At 36.5% G+C, this 22,854-nt stretch overlaps 1 protein-coding gene across 1 annotated transcript in view; it reads left to right on the forward strand.

The window, feature by feature from the left end:
* Nucleotides 1-22,854, forward strand: part of LOC144965498 (non-lysosomal glucosylceramidase-like) — a 145,083-nt gene that overhangs the window by 38,324 nt on the left and 83,905 nt on the right. The window contains 5 exon segments of the mRNA XM_078900897.1: nt 16,428-16,536; nt 17,519-17,672; nt 18,323-18,448; nt 21,600-21,751; nt 22,016-22,120. Of these exon segments, the coding sequence (XP_078757023.1) occupies nt 16,428-16,536; nt 17,519-17,672; nt 18,323-18,448; nt 21,600-21,751; nt 22,016-22,120 (646 nt within the window).

Genomic DNA, 22,854 nt, shown 5'->3' on the forward strand with positions numbered 1-22,854 from the left:
TTACTGCTTTCACTTAAGTTCGACAGGTAAATTTTGCCGGACGCTAGTTCATAACAGATGGCGAGTCACGGCCTGTGCCGAAAGGTAGACTGGGCAATTTTTCCTATTTTGATGATTTTTTTTCTCAAGTTCAAAGTAGCGTAGTAAAGATGCTATTAGATGTTGCAATGAGATATTTTAGAGTCATAACTAGTGATTTAGATACTTTTATTTGATATAATTTTAGTAGATCATTTGGGATTAGATTTTATAGGAAATAACCATAAAAATGGGTCAGAAATTTTAATTACTTCAAACGATATAATCAAAAATTACTTAGTTATCTGAGTTTATACAAATAAATGAGAATTACTGCAATAATCATCAAAATTCACAGAGTAGAAATATATAATCAAAGTCGTTTTGTAGTGAAGCATTGTTGAGATATCCGCTCACCTGTACAGCAATATCCTTTTTTGACAGCAATAAAAAAATGCGTGATCACCGAATTGTAGGGGTTTGTTGATCAAATGATCAAAACGAACTGGTTTTAGTAATGGCAATTGACAATTCTTAGGAAAAGATATGTTATATGCATTCCTTTGACGTTTGTATAGATCTAAACTAAGAAATAATAATAATAATAATAATAATAATAATAATAATAATAATAATAATAATAATAATAATAATGATGACGACGATAATAATTACAATAATAATAAGGATAATAATAAGGATGATAATAATAATAATAATAATAATAATAATAATAATAATAATAATAATAATGATGATGATGATGATGATGATGATAATGATCATTTTCATGAAAATAATAAAGTGGCTATCACCTAAACGCCTGCTAATTTTGGAAAAACGCAATAATTTCTCTTTAAAATAGCTTTTGAAATGCCCGTTTAAAAAAAAAAAAATTGGAATTCGCCTATATGTCCCCCTGACAGAAAGGAAATTAAAAAAAAAGAAAGAAAGAAAGAATAAAGAATTTTACTGAATCATTTGCGGCCAAAGAATTGACTCATCACCTCCGAGAGTTTTATTTAACTTCCCAACGCCCCAAATTACTATCAATTCATTCAATATAATTTACTCCTCCCCACTCCACGCTCTCCGGCAATTTCCTTCCATGTCCCTCAAACTGCTTTCTTTCCATGGAGCGTCCAATCAGCTTTTTACAATTGCCCATTTCCAATTGGCTGCTGAATAAGGACAATTCTAATTTCAATTGTCCACCAGTCGGTCATCAGCAAAGTCAAAAGAAAGCTCCTCCTACTCAAATCACACATACCCACGAATATGCTAGGCCTTGTAGACTAGTCACTGGTCTTTGATGTTACACAACCATCCGCCAGCTTTGATCACATCGCTTTTGATGATGTCACTCAATATCTATCTTCTTCTCTCAACCCCGTTGACTGTACCACGAGCCAACATAAAAGAATATCGCGGTGAGGTGCGAATCGTGAAGATGGAATGACGTAGCTGTGTTAAAGTTATAGGTTCAAAGTTCAATTGTCAGAGAGAACTGATGAGAGATCAAACTGAGGTGGTAAAATGAAAATCGTTTCGTGGTAAACTTGACTTACTTGACTTAGATGCCTTTCGCGTCTCGACCGAAAGATCGGGTCGCCTTGGCTGTTTTCAGTATTTCCTGTGTGAGGTGTCTCCAATATTGCCGGTCCTCTGCTAGGGTTCTCAGATTTTCAAGGTCCCCTGCCGTTATGAGGCTAATGCTTTGTCCAAGTGTTGTGAGGTTTTTGTTTAGGATCACAGGGAGTGTTGTGATCGGTCTTCCTCTGAAAAGGTTCCCGTGTTTTTGGAAGTATCCCGACATGGCTTGGTTTGCTGGTATGTTTTTGTCCCTGCGTAGTATGTGACCGAAAAGTTGCCATCGTTGTTGTAAAATGTCAAGGGAGATTGGTCTTTCTTTTGTGATCTTATAGAGGTAAAACGTTGCATAAATTAGTTATATGTACACCAACACACACTTACTCTCTCTCTCTCTCTCTCTCTCTCTCTCTCTCTCTCTCTCTCTCTCTCTCCTCTCTCTCTCTCTCTCTCTCTCTCTCTCCTCTCTCTCTCCAGTGCTGCGACAAAAAAAAAAAAAGGACGCCGACCAGATAGCTAATACTATTTAAAATGGAAATTTGTTGAAAATGGTCTGCTTATTGAACAACCAAAGCATCGTGGATAACAGAAATGATCATTGTGAATCAGTTGAAACACGTGATATGGATGTAATACTAATACTAGTAATAATCATAAAAATCAGTGTATTTATCTTACGCTTGATCACCACTGTAATAATAACAATAATATTATCATTATTATTATTATTATTATTAGTATTATTATTATTATTATTATTATTATTATTATTATTATTATTATTATTATTATTATTATTATTATTATTATCCATTTTTTAACAATAAAAAATCGTGATAAACGCATTGAAAAGTACGGGAGGGGGGGGGGGGAGGATTAATGATCAGATAATCAAAATGAAGTGTTATTTTAAAATAAATTGACAATCATAGGTAAAAATAAGTTATAAGTATTCCTCTGAACTTTGTATAGATCTTAACATATTTTTATACTTTTTATTAACATACTTAAAACCTCACGATTATTTTAAGGAACAGCTGATTGTTACATGTCACAGAAACAGCATCTAATTAATCAACCAGCGTTCTGTTTTCTTTTTTTTTTTCACCGGTGGAACTTCACTTGCTAATTCTGGAGCAGTTTGCATGAAATGATTTTTAACCATATATTTGAGCCCTTTCACAGCTTATTCGGCAGGAGTCCATTTGCATTGAGACAATGCTTGTTTTCAGTATGACCATTCATCTGAGTAAAGAAAAAAACTCATTAATTATTATAGATATTGATGATGATGATGATGATGATGGTGATGATGATGATGATGATGATGGTGATGATGATGATGATGATGATGGTGATGATGATGATGATGATGATGCTTATAATAATAAGAAGAAGAATAATTGTAATAATAAGAGTTATCATAATATTATTGATTGTTAGTAATAATACGATAGTGATCGCCTAGATGCCTGCTAATAATAATAACGTAATAATTTTCCTTTAAAATATAGGTCTAAATGCCCGTTATTCAAACGGAATCCGCCTATATACCCACTCTGAAATATTTTTAGCAAAAATAAGATAGAGAAAGAAGTTTACTGTAGCATTTGCGGCCAAAAAAAATGATTTATCACCGGTCTGCGAGAGTCTTATATGACACCCAGACAACGCCCCAAATTACTTTCAATTCATTTCAAATTTACTCCTCCTCTCCAGCAATTTCATCCCATGACCTCCAAACTGCTTTCTATCCATGGAGCGCCAATCAGATGTTTACAATTACCCATTTCCAATTGGCTGATGAAAATGGACAATTATAATTTCAATCGTCCACCAGTCGGTCATCGGCAAAGTTCAATAATCCCCTCCCACTCAAATCACATATCCCCTCGAATGTTCGGCCTTGTAGCGCAGTCCACCGGGCTTTTGATGTTACACAATCATCCGCCACCTTCGATTACATCGCTTTTTGATGATGTCATAATATATCTATCTACCCTCTTTTCTCACGCCCGTTGACTGTACCAACGGGCGATGTTGAAGAATATCGAGGGAAGGTGCGAATCGTGAAGACAGAATGGCAAATTATAGGTTCAAAGTTCAATGCAATAAAAATCGTTTCATGCTAAAAATGTGCTTTCATGAGTTTTATACACACACACACACACACACGCTGCCTCTCTCTCTCTCTCTCTCTCTCTCTCTCTCTCTCTCTCTCTCTCTCTCTCTCTCTCTCTCTCTCTCTCTCTCTGAGTGTGTGTATGTACTACTACTACTACTACTACTACTACTACTACTACTACTACTACCACTACTACTACTACTACTATTACTGCGCTATCATCATCAACATCATCATCATCACACCATAAAACAACAACAACAACAACAACAACAACAACGTTATCATCACCATTGGACTCGTGTTCTTATGTCTCTGGAGTTTGTCTGAATACGGGACTATTTTGTTAGCCAACAAAGAATTAGACAAGATGTGTTTACACATTCATTGCGCAGAAACCTGTCATTACAAATCGTTGAAATAAATGCTATATTAAAAGTAGATTATTACTCTTATATTTACTACCATGTGTTAGGGTAACAAAACTCAGATAACATCAATTTGAATTTTTTAAACAATGAAAAATATTTTTCAGGTTAATTTTAAATAGAAAAATATACATTTTTAAAGAAACAATTAAGTATACTCACCATTTCTTGATATCAATGAAAATAATTGCGTCTTGAAGATGAAAATGTGGCCGTTATATCCATATAAAATAGAAAAATATAGAAGAAGTGTATGGTCAGCAATTGCAGTGTAAAAATGAACGATTTTACGAAATCTGTCCTATAGCCTGACTGACAATGAAATCCAAGCGGTGCATTCTACCTGCAGGGATAAATATAGGCCAGTTCTCACGTTCTGGACATCAGTTATGACGTAACCACACGGTAGTCTCCCCGTCATCGACGGTGGGTCGTTCCCATTGGGGGTGAAGCAGTAGTAAACTAAAGTGAAAGATTTCTAGTGTAATAAACGGCTGTGCACTTGGTAGAGCATTTGCTTTACACCCAAAGGGACCGGGTTCGAAGTCGAGATTTTTTTCCAACTCCCCTGTTCACCTAGCAGTGAATATCTCTTAATTTCTTGGAGGTGCCATTGTTATTTTCTCTGTCTTGGCTATGTTTGAGTACTCCCCCCACCAGTTAAACTTGCTTTTATGGAGTACTATCTGTTGATGTTATATCATTGTCTGTGATATGAATTACGTGTAGTGTGTTTGTGATGCATTTCTCTGAGCGAGTCTATGTATGTATGTATGCATGTATGTATGTAGGTAGGTAGGTAGGCAGGTAGGTAGGTAGGTACATGTGTGTATTTATGTTTGTATGTATGTATGTATGTATGTAGGTAGGTAGGTAGGTACATGTGTGTATTTATGTTTGTATGTATGTATGTATGTATGGATGGATGGATGGATGTACGTACGTATGTATGTATGTATGTGTGTGTGTGTGTGTGTGTGCATATGTGCATGCATGGGCGCGTGCGTGCATGTGAGTGAGAGAGAGAGAGAGAGAGAGAGAGAGAGAGAGAGAGAGAGAGGGGGGGGGGGGGCATTATATTATCAACATATCACATACATACATACATACATACATACATACATACATACATACATACATACATACATACATACATACATACATACATACATACATACATACATACATACATACATACATACATACATACATACATAAATACACACATGTACCTACCTACCTACCTACCTGCCTGTCTGCCTACCTACCTACCTACCTACCTACCTACCTACCTACCTACCTACCTACCTACCTACCTACCTACCTACCTACCTACCTACTTACCTACCTACCTACCTGCCTGCCTACCTACCTACCTACCTACCTACCTACCTTCTTACCTACCTACCAACATACTGTGGTGGTGTTGGTGTTTGGTGTAATGATGATGGTTTTGTTTCAATTTGTAATAGTAAAGTAAAACCTGCACACTCAATTTATTGCATTATATGTTTTTAAGGAGTATGTAAAATTGTTAAAGCAACTGATCTCCATATCTTTTATTACATTATAAAAATATAAATGAAGTGAACATAACTGATGTTCATCCCATTACATTTATGACCATTAAAATGTGTTGAACCAGGAACTGAATGTTTTACTGTGTGTAATAATATTAAGACTTGGCAAAACATGAATTAGTTCTGGAATTCAACGTTTGATTTTTTAAATTTGAATTTTTTATTGTCTGCACAAAAATATTTTGAAACAGTAAGGATTTTAAATTGCTTATAAAATCTTTCAGAATAAGCACATAAAACGAAAAAAGGAACCAACATAGGAAGTGAAAGTAGTACTATTTGTTCCATTAGTTAATATTATTGTAGTTTGAGTGGTCATCTAGATATGGTGTTGTATTACATCACGAAAATGCAATACTTTGTGTCTTAACCCTCTAAAAAAGGAATCCCCATCCAGGTAGCCACATTTATGGCATGCCGTTGCTGTTATCAGTTACTTGCTGGGTTCCAGCAGTTTAACTAAGCAATCCAGTTTGACCTCGGCCCCAGACCCAACACGAGGCTTACTTACTTACTTATCCGAACCAGCGACCACCTGAGCTCTAGCCTTTCGGTCTTGTGCCATGACGTAAAAGTTAGACGTCTTTTGTAGTTGTTCCAGGTGACTATAAAGTGTGTTACTGATGCTTGGATTTGGTGGGAGGAATGTGCATCTCAGTCTCAGGTCTTCAAGAGGTTGACATTCAAGCAAGTGGTGTGTTACTGTTTCATTGGGGTGTTGACATAGGGGACAGGAAGGGGATGTGTCTTTTGTAATTTTGCTTAAATGGTTGTTGAGCGGTATGTGTTGTGTTCTTAGTTGAAAGATGATGCTTTGCTGGTGTCTCTGAGCTTATGTAGGCAATCAGTCTTTACAGGAGTGGTCATATGGGAAAACATACATCTACTCGTGGTGCTCATTGCCCAACTGTTCATCCATTCTTCTCTCTTATTTGTTTTGATTATTTGTTTCGCTGTGTCTAAGGATACTGGAATTGATGGTTGTAAAAGTGTTGATCCAAGTCTGGCTAGTCTGTCTGCATTGTCATTTCCTGGTATATTTGAATGTCCCGGTATCCACTGGAGAGATAAGTCTACTATGTGTGTTGTAAGGAATTCATCTAGTTGAGATCTTAAACTATTGAACGTTGAGGAGAGTTTATCTAAATCGAGAGCTTGGAGAACCGATTTGGAGTCTGTGAAGATGACAGTGTTTTGAAGTTTTGAAGGGTTTAGCTGGAAAACAGAAGAGAGGTGTCGCAGTGAGGCTTCTATTGCAACTGCCTTTGCCTCGTAGTTTGAGCAGGAGCTTCCGCAAGAATTGTGGATTTTATCACAGGTTTTATCTGGGTATTCTACTACAAACCCATACCCAGCATTTTTAGTTCCTTTGTGGGCAGATCCATCTGTGTAAACATGTATCCAGTTGTCTGGGTATTCTTGTATTGTCTTCATTGCTAATGTTTGTATATCTGATTTGTTTTTATTTCTTGTTGTTTCTTCTACGAGGTTAGTCTTTATTTTTGGAAGTTTTAGTTCGGCGTATGGAGGTTTTTGACTGATTAAAATAGATTTTTCTCTGTTTTCTGGGAGTCTGTGTCTTTCATTCAAGTTGTTAGCAATGTGTAGCAGGGATTTTTGTTTTAATCTTGTTCTTGGTTTCCATTTCTCTGCCAGAATTCTGTTTGGATGGTTTTCCTCTTTTCGTTTGTATCTTTCAACTATTTCAAGCACTGCTGATTCTCTGTGAAGTCCAAGTGGTTCCACATTAGTATGTATTTCACATGCTGCTGTGGGTGTCGATCTCAGGGCACCGAAGAGGAAGCGAAGGGCTTGGTTTTGTACTCTGTCCAAGGTTTTGCCCAACACGGGGCTAAAATGAAGAGACTAGGTCAAAATAATTCGACTCCGGATCGGAAATACTGCCCTCACTCATCGTTTCCTTCTGGAAAGGGATGAAAAACCCTTCTGCAGAAGCTGTAACTGTGACCTCACAGTTCAACATATTTTGATAGAATATACATAGAACAGCAGATAAGGCCACAACATTATGAAACCAGGGACTTGAAGTCTCTGTTCCAGTCAGTCGATCCGCTTACAAAAAGCCCACAATTTCACGGGAAAGAACTTTTTTCATTTGATATTGTACTCACCATCATTTAATGAGGGCAAATTGGTAAACAACGTTGTCTGTGGAACTTGGTACATCCTCTTGATTTTTCTGTGTGGCCCAACATGAAGTGTTGCTTAATGTCTGCCCCTCAGACTTGTTAATAGTCATTGCATATGACAATTTTACCGGAAACTCTCTTCTATTTAGAATAAATGGTAAGCCTGAATCAGTTGTTGTCAGATTGATTCTAGGGATAAACACTATGTCGCCAGCTCTACTACCTGTAATTATCTTGGCTTCTAATACTTTTGAACATAATTTAGTTATTAATCGACGTGCTTGTCATCGCTGCCATGCTTTATTCGGCATGATTTTAGTTTATCAGTCAGTAGATATCAATATCAATAAGTCCCAAGTCTATACCACGCTTTACTTAACTTATGACATGAATGAATCAATTACTTATGCTTACTTAGTCTTAGTTTAGGCTCTGATTTTTGACATATTCATGTATATAGATTCTACCAAAGAAAATGACAGTAACAGTAATGAACAGGTGGAGAAGCCAGCAGTACCAATGTACCTACATCTACTGCGAAAATAGCAGACGTGAGCAGAGTTGAAAGACGATCCTGGGATCGAGAACTTGCCTTACAGTACAGTACTGTGGTGATCATGTTTTGATTGTTGATTGATAAAATTGAGAGTTTGCCCATAATTCAAAACTAAGTTATATACACTGATCTATACTTACATGAAAGAAAATGGGTGTTTTGACCACTTTAATCCTGAGGTCAAATGAAAATCTGAAGCAGACGCGAACAGTATCAAGTACTCCATCATAATATGTCTACTTTTGGTTTGTTTGGGCTAGAAGCTAGACAGATACAATTGACAGTCTGCCTATAACGTTTAACTAAATATTTCCCAGGGCAATGATTATCACATTGATGGCATAAAAATGACAGTAATATTAGCAGTAATATTAATGATGTTGTTAATCGGTGAAACTTGTTTAAAATTTCTGTAAATCCGAATACCTTAATGTGATCAAGTGAATAATATCATTATGAATGCCACGATTTTCTGAAAAAAGCCAATCGGACAGCTCCTCGCTCAGGAATTTCTGTACTAGATGTTTATTCTGGACAGATAGAGTTGAGGGTGTGGCCATAAGTTAAACCTGGGTATTATCCACCCGAAACCATCACATTGAAAGCATCAAAGGGGCAATAATAATACTTGATGTCATAAATCGATTAAAACTGTTGAAAACTTAGTGTAGATCTGAAATCCTTAAAGTGAATACATTATTTCGAATGCAACAATTTGCGTAAAAAAGCCAAACTGACAACTTTTTACAGTGTCGAGATTGGTTGTTTTTGAGAGTGTTAGTGTCGTCGGTACATTTTTTATGATATCTGTTTGACTCAACGAACTTTCAAACTGACTTTAAATTATAAAACGAAATCAAGTTATCTGTTTATCTATCTGTAAAAAGCAGATTTCTAATTTTCAAATCTTTCAGTAGAGTTGTGCGCCCACAACGTGGGTGCCAGTTTTCCGGTTCATGCCGGAATTCCAGTTTCGCGATATCTCGAAGTCAACTCCGGTTTCAGCGTTTTGAGTAAAATAACCTAATAGCATCGGTAAAAATTCGAAAACGTGATTCAGCCACCTTTTCAATGAATGGAGTGTATAAGTTGGTTTTAAAATCAAATTAATTTCCTCATTGTGTCAATATGTTTGCTGTGTAATCATTTGATAATGGTATAAAAATGGTGATGAAATAAGAATAAAGTTTAGGCCGCATTTTCAGTAGGAACATTTTCAGGTTTGGCAAAGTGTCAAGATTTTAGTTTCAGGTTTCAGCACTTCTTCCTGCTGACACCCATGGCCCACAGTGTTTAAACTGTGATACTTTAAAAGCCTGACCTCCCCACAGCCCTACCGCGGTTAAGGGATGCCAGATGTATCAGGTGATGACTCACCCAGTTTTGACGAGAAAACAAACAGCGCGCTTGCTGGACATGCATTTTATAGTAATTGTATGCAATCAACAGTTGGGGATTTCCGTCAAATCAAAACATGCCACTGAAAGCATGCAGGGTGGAAGCTGTTAGTAATGATGTAATGTTATGACATGACAAGTTTCATTAGTCTAAGAATGATGGAAGGATATATAGAACGAAACAACTGTAGGTCAATTTTTTAAACAAATGATTGTTAGAACTTTTCAATTTAAGTGTCAATTACAAGACAATGAGTCCGTAGACATCCAATTTTTGGTTTTATCTTACTCTTAAATCTATTACAATTATAACTTACCCCCAATTTCATTTGCAGCACTCATAGTTAATCCAAAAATTGGAATAGTTATATCCCATTAGTGTGGTAGTAGAAGTAGTGGTAATGGTAGTAGTAGTAGTGGTGGTGGTGGTAGTAATAGTAATAGAATAGTTGTAGTAGTAGTAGTAGTAGTAGTAGTAGTAGTTTTATAGTCACCTGAACCATTGCATTAAGTATAGTTTATTATTAGTACCAGTTGACGAAAGCTGAAGTATATAATTTATGAGGATGATTTTTTTCTAACAACCTAGGTTGTCCACGACTGTATATATCATCCACGTCACTCTAAATCTCTATTTCGCGCAAGTGTCTGCTCCTCAAGTCTTGCTTTCAATTCCTCCTTATAGGTAATACACCCCCCCCCCCCCCCCCCCCCCCCCCCCCATCAACTCCTTCCTATTGTGTTTAACCTCACTCTGATATATTTTCCATATATTTTCTCTCTTTCTCTCTCCTCTCACTCTCTCTCTCTCTCTCTCTCTCTCTCTCTCTCTCTCTCACCCCCCCCCCCCCCTCCCCTCTCTCCAAAATGTTATTTTGCACCAGAACTTGCTCCTCATTTTTTAATGTTCAATTCTTCCTCACTATCTCTTTCTTTTACTCTCCCTGTTTCTCTCTCTCTCTCTCTCTCTCTATCTCTCTCTCTCTCTTTCTCTCTCTCTCTCTCTCTCTCTCTCTCTCTCTCTCTCTCTCTCTCTCTCTCTCTCTCTCTCTCTCTCTCTCTCTCTCTCTCTCTATCTCTCTCTCTCTCCATATTTACATGATCTTTCAGACTGCCACTATCATCACATCCCTCTCTTCCAAAACACTTAAATTGATAATTCGATTACGATCCTTAAAGGACGTATAATCAATATATTTGGGCTCAATTTCTACAAATATATTAAGGGTGTCTATCTCCACAAACACCAGTCACATCTGCACTAAAACAAGATAAATATTTTCTCTATAGCCCTCACACAAAAAGTTTTTTCCTTAGCTTTTTTCTTTTCTTTTTTGTTGATAAGGAGAATTAAATTTCAAAAACTCTTCAATACATGAACAATTTCATAGAAATGTCGGCATTTTTTGTTTTTATAATTTAAGGGCATCTTACATAATAATGAATAACTACAAGAGTACTGGATTATTTCAAAAATTTGTTTTCATATTATTATTTTTTTTAAATTGAGCTTTTTCTAGCGCTATATCCACTAAACATGCTCAAAGCACTTTACAAGGGGTCTCTGGCCAGCAGCATCACTAAACATGTAGGACGGGGTTGACGGCTGTGGGGTGATATTACAATTTTTTTCAGAGCCAATGCTGTTAACGGCCAGGTACTCATTTTACACCTGAGTACGGTGAGAGAATGTGAATAAAGAGCCTTTTCCAAGGACTCAACTATGCGCTGAGTGAGGCTCGAACCCGTCCGACCTGAAAGCGAGTGTCATACCACTAGACCACATAGCCTCACAATTAAATGTATATATTCAAAGCTCATGCCAAATTTTATTTCTCACGTCAAGTTTTCAATGCCCATATCTAAGGAGTCATCTTTGTCCCTTGATTCGACTGCGTGAAACAGCTACCTCAACTTCAAAGCTGATATTTTCAAATCTTTTTTTTAACACTCTTACTACTTCAAAGGGTCATATCTCGATTTATCAGAATTTTATAAATTTGATATCGATTTTTAGGCTTAAAATCTTTGATTGGGTACAAAAATCCCCAGATTGCAAATCCTGACTTAATACCGTTACGAGGCATCAGCAGTGTATGGCATTACAACCCATTCACCAAATTGGCAGTCCTACTATAAGATGATATATCATGAAAGTTGCTTAAGATTCTTTGTGTATTGAAGGTGTCAGACAAATCAAGAAAGAAAAAAATACAAGTAAAAAAAAAAAACCACCCCAAAAAATGAGTCTTCCTTGACGGAGGGATCGAACCCCAGACCTTCTGATTACCAGTCAGACGTGCTAGTTGGTGGTTTTTGGGGTGTTATTTTTCTTAATTTGTCTGGCACCTTCCATACACACTTGTTCTTGTTTAGATCTTTATCTTACACCGATGCCTGCTCCCTAGTTCCTCATTTTAAGATTATTTCTGTTTATGACATAATATTGAGAATAAAAGAAAAATAACACGCCCTATACAAAAACAAAACTCATTTACAAGTTAGAGGAAAGAGTGGGAAAGTTTGATCCTTTAAATGGTATCTTACGATCCATGATAATTAAAGCTATAGAAATTGCTGTGCAATGTGCAAACTTTTGAGTGCCACAAGGCTCTGTTCTTGGCCCTGTCCTTTTTACTTTGTATATGCAGCCCCTGTCTAGTGTAATACCCAGATTCAATCTGAGTTATGATTTTTATGCAGATGATATGTAAATTTATGATTCTTTACCCCTTAGTAATTTACAATTCTTAATACAACGAATTCCGAGCTGTTTTAATCAGATTAAATCTTGGATGTACCAAAACAAGTTAAAATTAAATGATAGTAAAACTGAGATCTTAATATGTGGAAGGCCGAGTATCCTTAAACAGGCAAATAAATCACCTATTACTCTCTTGATAACAATCTTTCCATGACAAGCCATGTGAATAACACCATACAATCTATGTACATTGAAATGAAAAGAATAAGCAAAATTCGTCATTCAATACCAAAGCATATAGCAGAACTTTTAATTCATTCCCTTGTTTTATCCAAATTGGACTATTGTAACTCCCTCTGGGCGAATTTAGCTAAAGACAAAATGAGTAAACTTCAGGTTACTCAAAATAACGCAGCCAGACTCATTGTACGCAATAACCAAAAATACCCGTCAGCAACTCTCCTTCTCCGTGAGTTACATTGGCTTCCCATACCTGCCTATTATTACGGGCCGTCCGTAATTGTTACGGAAGTGTAAGGACAATTACGGACTTACGGAAATAGAAGAAATAATACTGATACAAATGGTCACAACGTTAAATTAAAAATTTTTTTTTTTCATTATTTACCGCATGTAACAATAAAAAATTGAGGCTTGACACGGATAAGTAGTAGGCCTATATAACATGGTAAGTTTATTTTACATATATAAAAGGGTGTATCTATCATTATTTTTGTTTGCTTTAGTATTACTGAAATTTGACCATTAATTACTGATGAATTTTGTATTTCTTACTGAATTTGAAATTTTCAAGTAGGCAGGTATGGCTTCCTGTGGAGAAAAGAGTTGCCTATAAGATTTGTAGTGTTGTCTACAAATCATTGAGCACTAACAGTCCCTCCAATATTAAAGACCTTCTAAACATATATGTCCCCAATTGAAACTTAAGGTCAAGCAATGACCAATCAATCCTTGTCAAACCTAAGACCTTTCGTAATAGGTGAACAGTCTTTTCAATTTTCGCCCCCCCCATTTTTGGAACTCTTACATCACACGTAAGATGCTCAGATTCGTTGACAACTTTCAAATCTCGCTTAACTCTTTAAGATTCAACCCGACAAAAACCGACAATGGCATAATATTCATGGGCGGGGTAGTCAAGACTGGCCTCAGTAAGTAAAATCCAATCGTTGTGAGGGAAATGACAGGCCTGTCACTGTCGCAGGATGTTTTCAGCTTTGATTTTTATAAATTTGCAGACAGAAAAGAAGATATGTTTCAGAAATTGCGATTTGGGTCCTATTTTATTTGCGCGTGAAAATCATTGACATTGCACTTTGTTTGGTAAAAATCGGGAAAAAATTACGACTTTGGTGATTAAAAATGACTTTGATGACAATTATTGTAAACTTTAAAAATATTATGAATAATTTATAACTCCCTTATTTGTGGGTCGATTTTGTCATTCGTGGTATCAATTTTATTGTAATAAAGAGATAGGAACTTCAGAGTTCTTTTTTCTGATGCGAAATTATTACTTGGTAATTTTAGCACCAAGAAAAATAGTCGGTAAATAAATTTGTAACACCTCTTTGATCTACCACCACCGTCCATTCATGTAGAACTGTGAATCAAGCATCTCAAAGTCTTCGACCAATCACAGACTATCTAGGATGCTGGCCGAAACGAAGATGCTTCTCACCGTCAATGTATTACGCTATTGTTATGCAAGGAATATAACACCTTTTTGAGTAGGCCTAAAAGCTAAAATCTAAAAGTAAAAAATATAATTCTGTGGAATTTGAAAGTCACATTGCTGAAATCAGCTTGAAAAAAGAAGAACATTGGTCCTTGTTTCAGAAAAATCGGTTGAAAACCAACTGTTTTACGAATAAATTTGATTTTAAAAATTGCTTTTGTTTATTTTAGCTTTTTCTAGCAACTTTTTTATTCATCGGCCGATTTTCTTGATTCTTATATCATTCTTTATTGCTCAATGAGACGAGTCCAGTGATATACTTTGTTTGTTTCAAGTGTAACTAGAACATAATTTGGATTTTTTACCTATCAACCCTGCCTGGATAATTTATTCATCAACGTGGTGATTGTGACACAACTATGGGATGAGCGTCTTCCACTGCCTCAGCGATGACTCAATGTATTGTTGACGGCTGTCAGAACGACCAATCGTTGGAGGGTCAAGATGCTCAGTAGCCAATCGTTCTTCGGTCAAAAAACTTAAGAACTCATGAGAACAAAAGTTTGAAATTTGGTGATGGACGGACCTATGAAATCGTTTCTGGGCGGAGTTTACCCATGAGTGACCGTAGAAAACGAAAATGCGACTACAGACATCAAAGGGTAGGCTTATATCATCAAAGGATGTCTACATGAGTGACATGGCCTTATAGGGAACTCATTATCTACTCTCCTAAAAATAATCTGAACACGAGAGGGTTAAGGGGCTGTTTGGGTCCTTTAAAAAAAAATTAAAATTAACTATATTGGGCATTTTTAATCATTTTATATCGTCATTATAGGTTAAAAACAACATTTTTGGTGAAAAATTTAAATTATCTATGTTGATTCCCATTTTTCGACCTAATTTAGGGGTCTGGCATTTTAAAAATAACAATTTTGTGACAAACATTCCACAAAAACTAATGAAGGAATGACCTCAATATTCTTCTCTCTTATCAACATTGTAGCATATTGTGTCACCATAGAGAGATTTTACAGCTTTAGCTTATGGAATTTTTATTAGAACATTACAAAGTTGGGAATCAAAATGTTATGACAAAATTTATGTTAAAAATTTATAATTTGGATTATAATTATAAATACACATACCTTATCGAAAAAATCTCTCTACTGCATTATCTCTGTGATAACTGGAAATTTCCAGACAATTTCATTGAATAGATTCTGAGAAACATTCGACGCAGTATGCCATACCCTTAGAAAAATGACATTGAGAAAATAGCAAAATAGCTTTCCGTTTTTCACACCTTTCTTACAATCTGTACCGCTTTCAACTGTGTTTTTCATGCTTTTATAGTCTATTTTAAGCAGTTGGACTTCAATAGTATTATTTCTAAGATGATAAAAAATCGTTTTCCACCAAAATTTCAAATTAATTTTTTAAAGGATTTTCCTAAAAATTAGACCCAAACCGCCCCTTAAATTTTTATGTTTTTATGTTATAAGTTGCTATACAATTATCATGTTTTTTTTTGTGTTGTTGTTAATTTGAATTCGTATCACTTTTCCATCAACACTTGTCTTACGTAAAGCGCAATATAAATGCCATTTATTATTATTATTATTATTATTAATGTCAAAGGTTGGGAAAAGCCCAAAATTGAGCACTATGATCACAAGAAGCAAGTGGTTAAATCAGACTCCCTTTACTTTAAGAGGTTATCGTATCGTTGGGGATGGGGATGGGCTATAGCTGTACCATTGGTTACTGTGAATTAGTTCTACAGGAGATCCTCCAGCTAAAGTGTGCATGAATTAGTGTGGATCTGACTTGTGACATCAAATTGGATTGAGGAACATTGTCAATTTATCTGAAGCATGAGCAGCTCGACGGTCAACTGGCGAGGGGGGGGGGGGGGGGGGGGTTACCTAGTGACTAATTAGTAGAATATTAGATAAACATGTAATTGAACCAGATTATATTTTGTAATTCCTCAATTCTACCCAATAATGATGAAGTAGCTGGCCAGGATCTAAGACATATAAAAGAAAGCGCTTGTTAGTGGACCTACATTTTTTCCAAAGTATAGCAAGGATTACAATACTCCACCTTACTGGAAGACATAATCAGCAGTTGCTATTATAGACCAGTGAAATGCTGTTTTTTTGTTCTGACAGGATGATGTAACTGTGACAACATTGGATCAATTCAACCCTATAGGAGATGGGTCTGACCTGTGGCAGCTACTTTTCATGACTGGACAACTTCACAACAACGATTCACTTGGTAGGACACATATTTCTTTAATCCGGCATTGAAGCAGAACTGTTTATAAAGTCCATATTTATACAATATTTAAGGAAGCAAATTTTAGGCTAATTTAAATGTTTGCCTCCCGATTTAAGTTTATTTAACAGTATTTCAGAGAAAAAGAATTATATATATTTTAAAATTTCCCTCCTAGTCAAAGGTGAATGCTCCAATTTAAAATTCATAACATTTTATTTTCATAGGGTCATATATTTTGGAGATTGGTGTTGCTCATACTCACAGTAACAGAGCTGGTTTGATTGATGATATGCACTTTTTGGCCTTTCTAAACTCCCAGAACTGATTGTGTTGCCTGGTCTAATATTTGGCTGGGTGGGGTATTCTGCATGGCCTCCTGTTGTGTGCAGAGAGCTCACTTGCTGTGTAATCTATCCTCTATATCTGTTTTCCTTTTCCTTGTTGCTCTCTGTCTTTGTTCTGGTTCTGTTGGGGATCCTTGTTGGGAGACACTCAAATAATACCTTTTTTGAGAGATGTTTTTTTTCCTTGTAAATTATCTCTATTATGTACTATTGTTTTTATTTTCGAATATTGTAAACATTTGAGTGCAAAGCAGGATGCTTTGCTTGTTCCATAATAGGACTTTTAGGTATTGTCAAAATAGGCACACAGTGCTTTTAATTTTAGATCTACAACTTTTCCCCTATATCATCTGCCTTTTTGCTTGAACTGAAATGACCTTATAATGTGTAAATGTGTAAACCCCTAAAAACAACATAAAAAATAATTTATTAATATTTGGTATGATTAACATATTGTATAATCATCTTTGGTGTATTTTTGGCCAATTGATCCCTGGTCTTGGAAGAAAATCAAATTAATGACATTGATCATAAAACTTACACCACTAGACATTTAATTTGCATTTAATTTTACACAACATGGAATAATAAAATGAAGATCATTAACCGTTTTCGATTTTATTTTTTCATTTCAGAGCCATGTCCTCCAACTGGAAAAGGTCAAGAAGTTGCTTCGGGTGTTTGTGCTACGGCAAGTGTTGACAAACACTCCAGGGGTCAATGTGAATTTTCCCTAGCTTGGGATATGCCTGTGGTTCATTTCACTGCCAATGAAAATTCTTACAACAGGTTAGACAACTCTTTGTCGTATGGATATTGCTTTTGATATTGAAGTATTATCCCCCCCCCCCCCCCCCTCCTTATTTTGGTCTTAATCATCTTATTTTTATTCTATCATTTAAGCTCTTATTTTTTTTAAAAATAGGATTGCTTCACGAGTCTGACTCTTTAGATGTGGGTTATCCCATAATGTTTCAAAACTCAACTTTCTCTCACTTTTGCTTTAAAATGTCCAAATACCAAATAGTATCCAAGTAACTGTATCAACTCCTTTTTTTAAATGTGAGCCAGCCCGCTTGTCCTTTGAACCAACCATCTTATATATGTAATGTATGTCATTGAAGTTGGCATTTTAGCACTTGTTTTGTAACATGTAAGCTAGTTCTCTGTCCTATTCACGCCAATCTCTTCACCCATCTTTTTTCAGTATTTACTTTGGATTTGTTTTTGTTCTTTTTTGTCTTGTAGGTTTTTGTGAACAGCTTCAGTCCTCTGTTTTCATCGTGTAGCTTTGTCTCTGGCAGGCTCTCCTTACTCTAGTCTCATTTTTACTCTAGTCTTGAATTAAATTCCTTGTATTTTTAACACAATGTTAGTAGTTTTATCTTTTTTTTTTTTTTTTTGGGTCATCCTCTTTGTTTGAATTTCCATTTTACCAGGAGATATGCACGACTGTATGGAACAGCAGGCAATTCTGCCCCTCAACTTTGTGCTCATGCCTTGAGGAACTATCCCTCATGGGAGTCTAAGATTGATGCCTGGCAAGATCCCATCCTGAGCAGCAGGTTAGCCTGAGGTGTTGAATTATTAAATCATCTCACTATTTTAATTCAAACAGGAATAAAATCATTCAGAAGTGATGAGATTTTTGAGTCGTAGAGTTAATCAATATGGATTTTAAAAAAAAATATTACAGGATTTGAATTAAGGATTATACAATTCTTAATATTAACCAACTCCCGTCAAATTCCTGTGAGGTCATTTTGTTCCAAGGATACCGCTCCTCTCCCCCTTCCTACTACCTCTACCACAACACCATCATAACTACCATGATTACTACATTCACTAACCATACACAATCATCACTGCCACCACCACATCATCATCACTATCACAACCACCACCACCTCATTATCATCATCATCACTTCCACCACGACTACAACCACCACCATCACAATCACTACCATTACTACATCATCACTACCACAATTACTGCAACTACCGTCACCATATTATTGATACTACTACAACCACAGCCACCACATCATCATCACTACTACTACAACCACAACATCATAACTACCACTGCTACTATAACCACTACCACCTCATCATCATCACTACCACCACTAATACTACTACAACCACAACCACCACATCATCACTACCACAATAACTGAAACCTACCATCACTATTATAAACCATTATCACCACATCACCATCACTGCCACCATTACAACAACTACCACCACTACCACACCATCACCACTACTTTTACTACTGCAACCACCTCCACTGCCACATCATCATCATTACACCACTACTACAAACACCACCACCACCACCTACACATCATCATCACTACCACTACTACAACCACCACCATCACCTCATCACCATCACTACCACTACTACTATTATCACAATCACCACGTCATCATCACTACCACAATTACAACCACCGTCACCACATTACCGATACCACTACAACCACCACTACCACCACATTATCATCACTACCACTACAAACACCTCCATCCCCACATTATCATCACAACCATTACTACAACAACCACCACCACATCATCACTTCCACTACTGCTATGCACAACCTCCACCACCACATCGCCATCACTACCAGTACTACTACAACCACTACATCATCATAAGTACTACTGCTACTACAACCACCACCACCATCACCTCATCATTATCACTACCACTACTAATAATATAATAACAACCACCACAACATCACTAACACTACAACTACAACCATCACCACCACCACATCATCATCAGTACAATCACAACTACAACCACTTTCACCACATCAACCCCACCGCAACTACAACCACCACCACCACGTCATCATCACTACCACTGCTATTACAACCACTACAACCACCTCATCGTCACCACTACCCCTACTACAACCACCACCACAGTCACATCATCATCACTACCACTACAACTGCAACCACCACCACCACTACATCATCATCACTACCACTACAACTAAAACCACCACCACCACCACTACATCGTCATCATCACCAACACTACAACTACAACCACCACCATCACATCATCATCATTACCACTGCTACAACAACCACCACCACTATCGCCACATCATCATCACCACTGCAACTAAAACCACCACCACCACGTCATCATCATTTTTTTTTAAAAAATGAAAATGTAAGATCTTTTAGGTCCAAGAACATTGAAGTTCATCTTTTTTCAAACTTGGCTTCACTGTTCCTTTTTTTCTGACTGGCAAGCGGTTCCCTTCTCTATACATTACACACATGCCCACACAAAACGAGACATCTAGGTCATAAAACGAAACATCTGAGTCTCATTTGTGCATGGAAGCAAACTTGAGCAAATCAAAGTGAACAGCTTTCTGCTCAAAATATAGTCCAATGAATAAATCCGTGCTTGCAAGATGTTTATAGAGCTCCAGCTCTACTATGCGTGAAGTCACCAAGGTCTGTCCGCTTAACCTGCAAAGGTTTGCTCCCTTCGTCACTAGGGTGAGGTCAGGAGTATACTCCTTCTTATGGCAGGTGCCCCTGAATGTGCCCTTGGCTGTAGGATCATGCACTAGGTTCATATCGTTTCAATCCATCCATTTATGGAGTTGTCTACCTGCCTCCTACCTGCCTCATTGCAGTATGGGTAGCCCCGCTTGTGGTGGCTATTAAAGTCTCCGCGACAGCTTGAAGGATGGTTAACTCCTGGGAATGGTGGTGTAGTCCAATTCGCTCTTGGCGATTAATATAATCACTCTTGGTGATTTGAATATGTTGTGCAGATACAACCCAACCGTCTACACGGAAATTCTATTCACCCCGTTGCTGCCTGAAATGCTCTCTATGACCCTCACTTTCCAAAGCTCTTTAGTGTAAACATTAATACCTCTTTTGAGCCTCGAAGTGTCTTCTTCGTTGGACCACCATATAGTCTGGAATCTGGAATTGAGAAAATTGCACACCTGAATAAAGCTGGTCATTTGTACACAAAAAGAAATCATGCACTTACAATTTATTATTCAACATGCAAAAATACTTGAGATGAATTTCAATGACCCTAATGTAGCTTTCAGTGAAGTACATAAAGCACCAAGCCAATCAATACAGAGAATAAATTAAACAAAATCAAACACAGTTAAGACAGCAATTTCTTGAGACAACCACACACAAGCAGCATATCTTCTAACAACAATGCCTAATATTCATGAAAAATATTCAAATTTTGGCGTGTATCGTAAGTATAGAAAACAGTCACCAAGCCATTGAAAACTTGGTTTTCAAGTGGGCCAAAAACTACATAGTTAAGTCAGCTAAATGTTTTTAAAAAAAACAATATTTATTTTCATCTAATGATTTATATTTTGTTCCTAAACTGATACTTGGACTATTTCATGACATACCATAAATGTGGGAGATAAAATGAGGATCTCACAAAGTCATGCAAAAATGGATGTTTAGAATAAAATACACATTTTAATGTAGTTGGGTTTTATCTTATGACAGGCACATCACATCTCATCAAGCCCCCTTTTCCACCATTTTAGAAACTTCAGATTAACAACACCCTTTGATAGTGACATATGTTTTTTGACGGGGGATGTTGTTTTCCAGGGGTTGCAATGTAATTTGAATTTGGTCCCATATAACATGACGTTTTTATCCTTTTATGTAGAGAACTTCCATCATGGTACAAGTCTGCCTTATTCAATGAGCTCTACTTCATCAGTGATGGAGGCACTATTTGGATTGATGTCCCTGAAAATTGCAACACTGCCTCCACCCATTCCTCTGTACAGGAATATGGCAGATTTGCCTACCTCGAAGGTGATTAGTTGATTGATATTGTTTTATACAGTCTAATATAACTTTTTCAAAGTGCTTAAATGTTCTTTAAATGTATGACAAGGGCCGTTATACAAAATTAATTAAACTTAGGACCTCCAACGTGAAAACCAAATCAGTCAAACATGGTGATTTTTGTGCTGTCAGGTTCTTTTATATGAAATGGGTTTGAAGCTGTTCCTTAAATGATTTTAATTTGCTTTAGAAAGATAATTGCTCCATGTGAAAATATATTTATCTTTAAAGGTCAAGAGTACAGAATGTTCAACACATACGATGTCCATCATTATTCATCTTATGCTTTACTGATGCTTTGGCCAAAATTGCAGATCAATATCCAGTATGATTATGGTAAGTATCAAGTATTCCAACATTGATTTTGCTGTGACAAAGTGTTTAGTTCCCACTGGCTATCTTTTGAAAAATGAAAAGCATTTGTCATCTCCCTAAACGAAGATATTGGAACACTTTGTTGTCTAAATAGCAATATTCTTGCTTTTAGTCAATTGGTCTTTTGCAAAGTCCAATCTCAGTTGAAGAAATATGAATATTCATCAGTTCCTTTCTTCAGATATGACCAAGAAATTTGTTGTCCTGTTTTTATTTTTGAAGCTCTAAAACGCATTGTTTGATGTTTCATAAGATAAATTCAAGCATCCACAAATTGTCCAAAATAGTAGTTTGATCTTTAATTTAACAGTGGGTTGACTCTTCCACACTTCTGTTTTGATGAATCGAAGATTGCACTGGCTGCCTGTTGAGAAGAGGGCAGATTCAAAGCATGAGTTGTGGTTTACCGCTGACTGGAAACACTGCTCATTACACCACTCTTAAAGTAACATTTGACAAGCTAACTTTTGCTTCTCTTCAATGACCCCATCTGTCTGGCAGCCTCATGTATGCGGACAAAAGCGGTAACAAGGTCCTTTTTCATTTTTTAAAGTCTACAATCTACAGAGCCCAATAATTGGCTGTGTACAAGATATCCTTCAAAACCCATCTTTTTGAAATAATATATCATTTAAATAGCACACATGTCCCGTGAAGACTCTAGGCGTTCATTGAAATAACAAATATCAACATTT

The sequence above is a fragment of the Berghia stephanieae genome, chromosome 2 (assembly GCF_034508935.2).
Source record: "Berghia stephanieae isolate SIO BIC M18660-M18661 chromosome 2, UCSD_Bste_1.3, whole genome shotgun sequence".
In the NCBI taxonomy this organism is placed as follows: domain Eukaryota; kingdom Metazoa; phylum Mollusca; class Gastropoda; order Nudibranchia; family Aeolidiidae; genus Berghia; species Berghia stephanieae.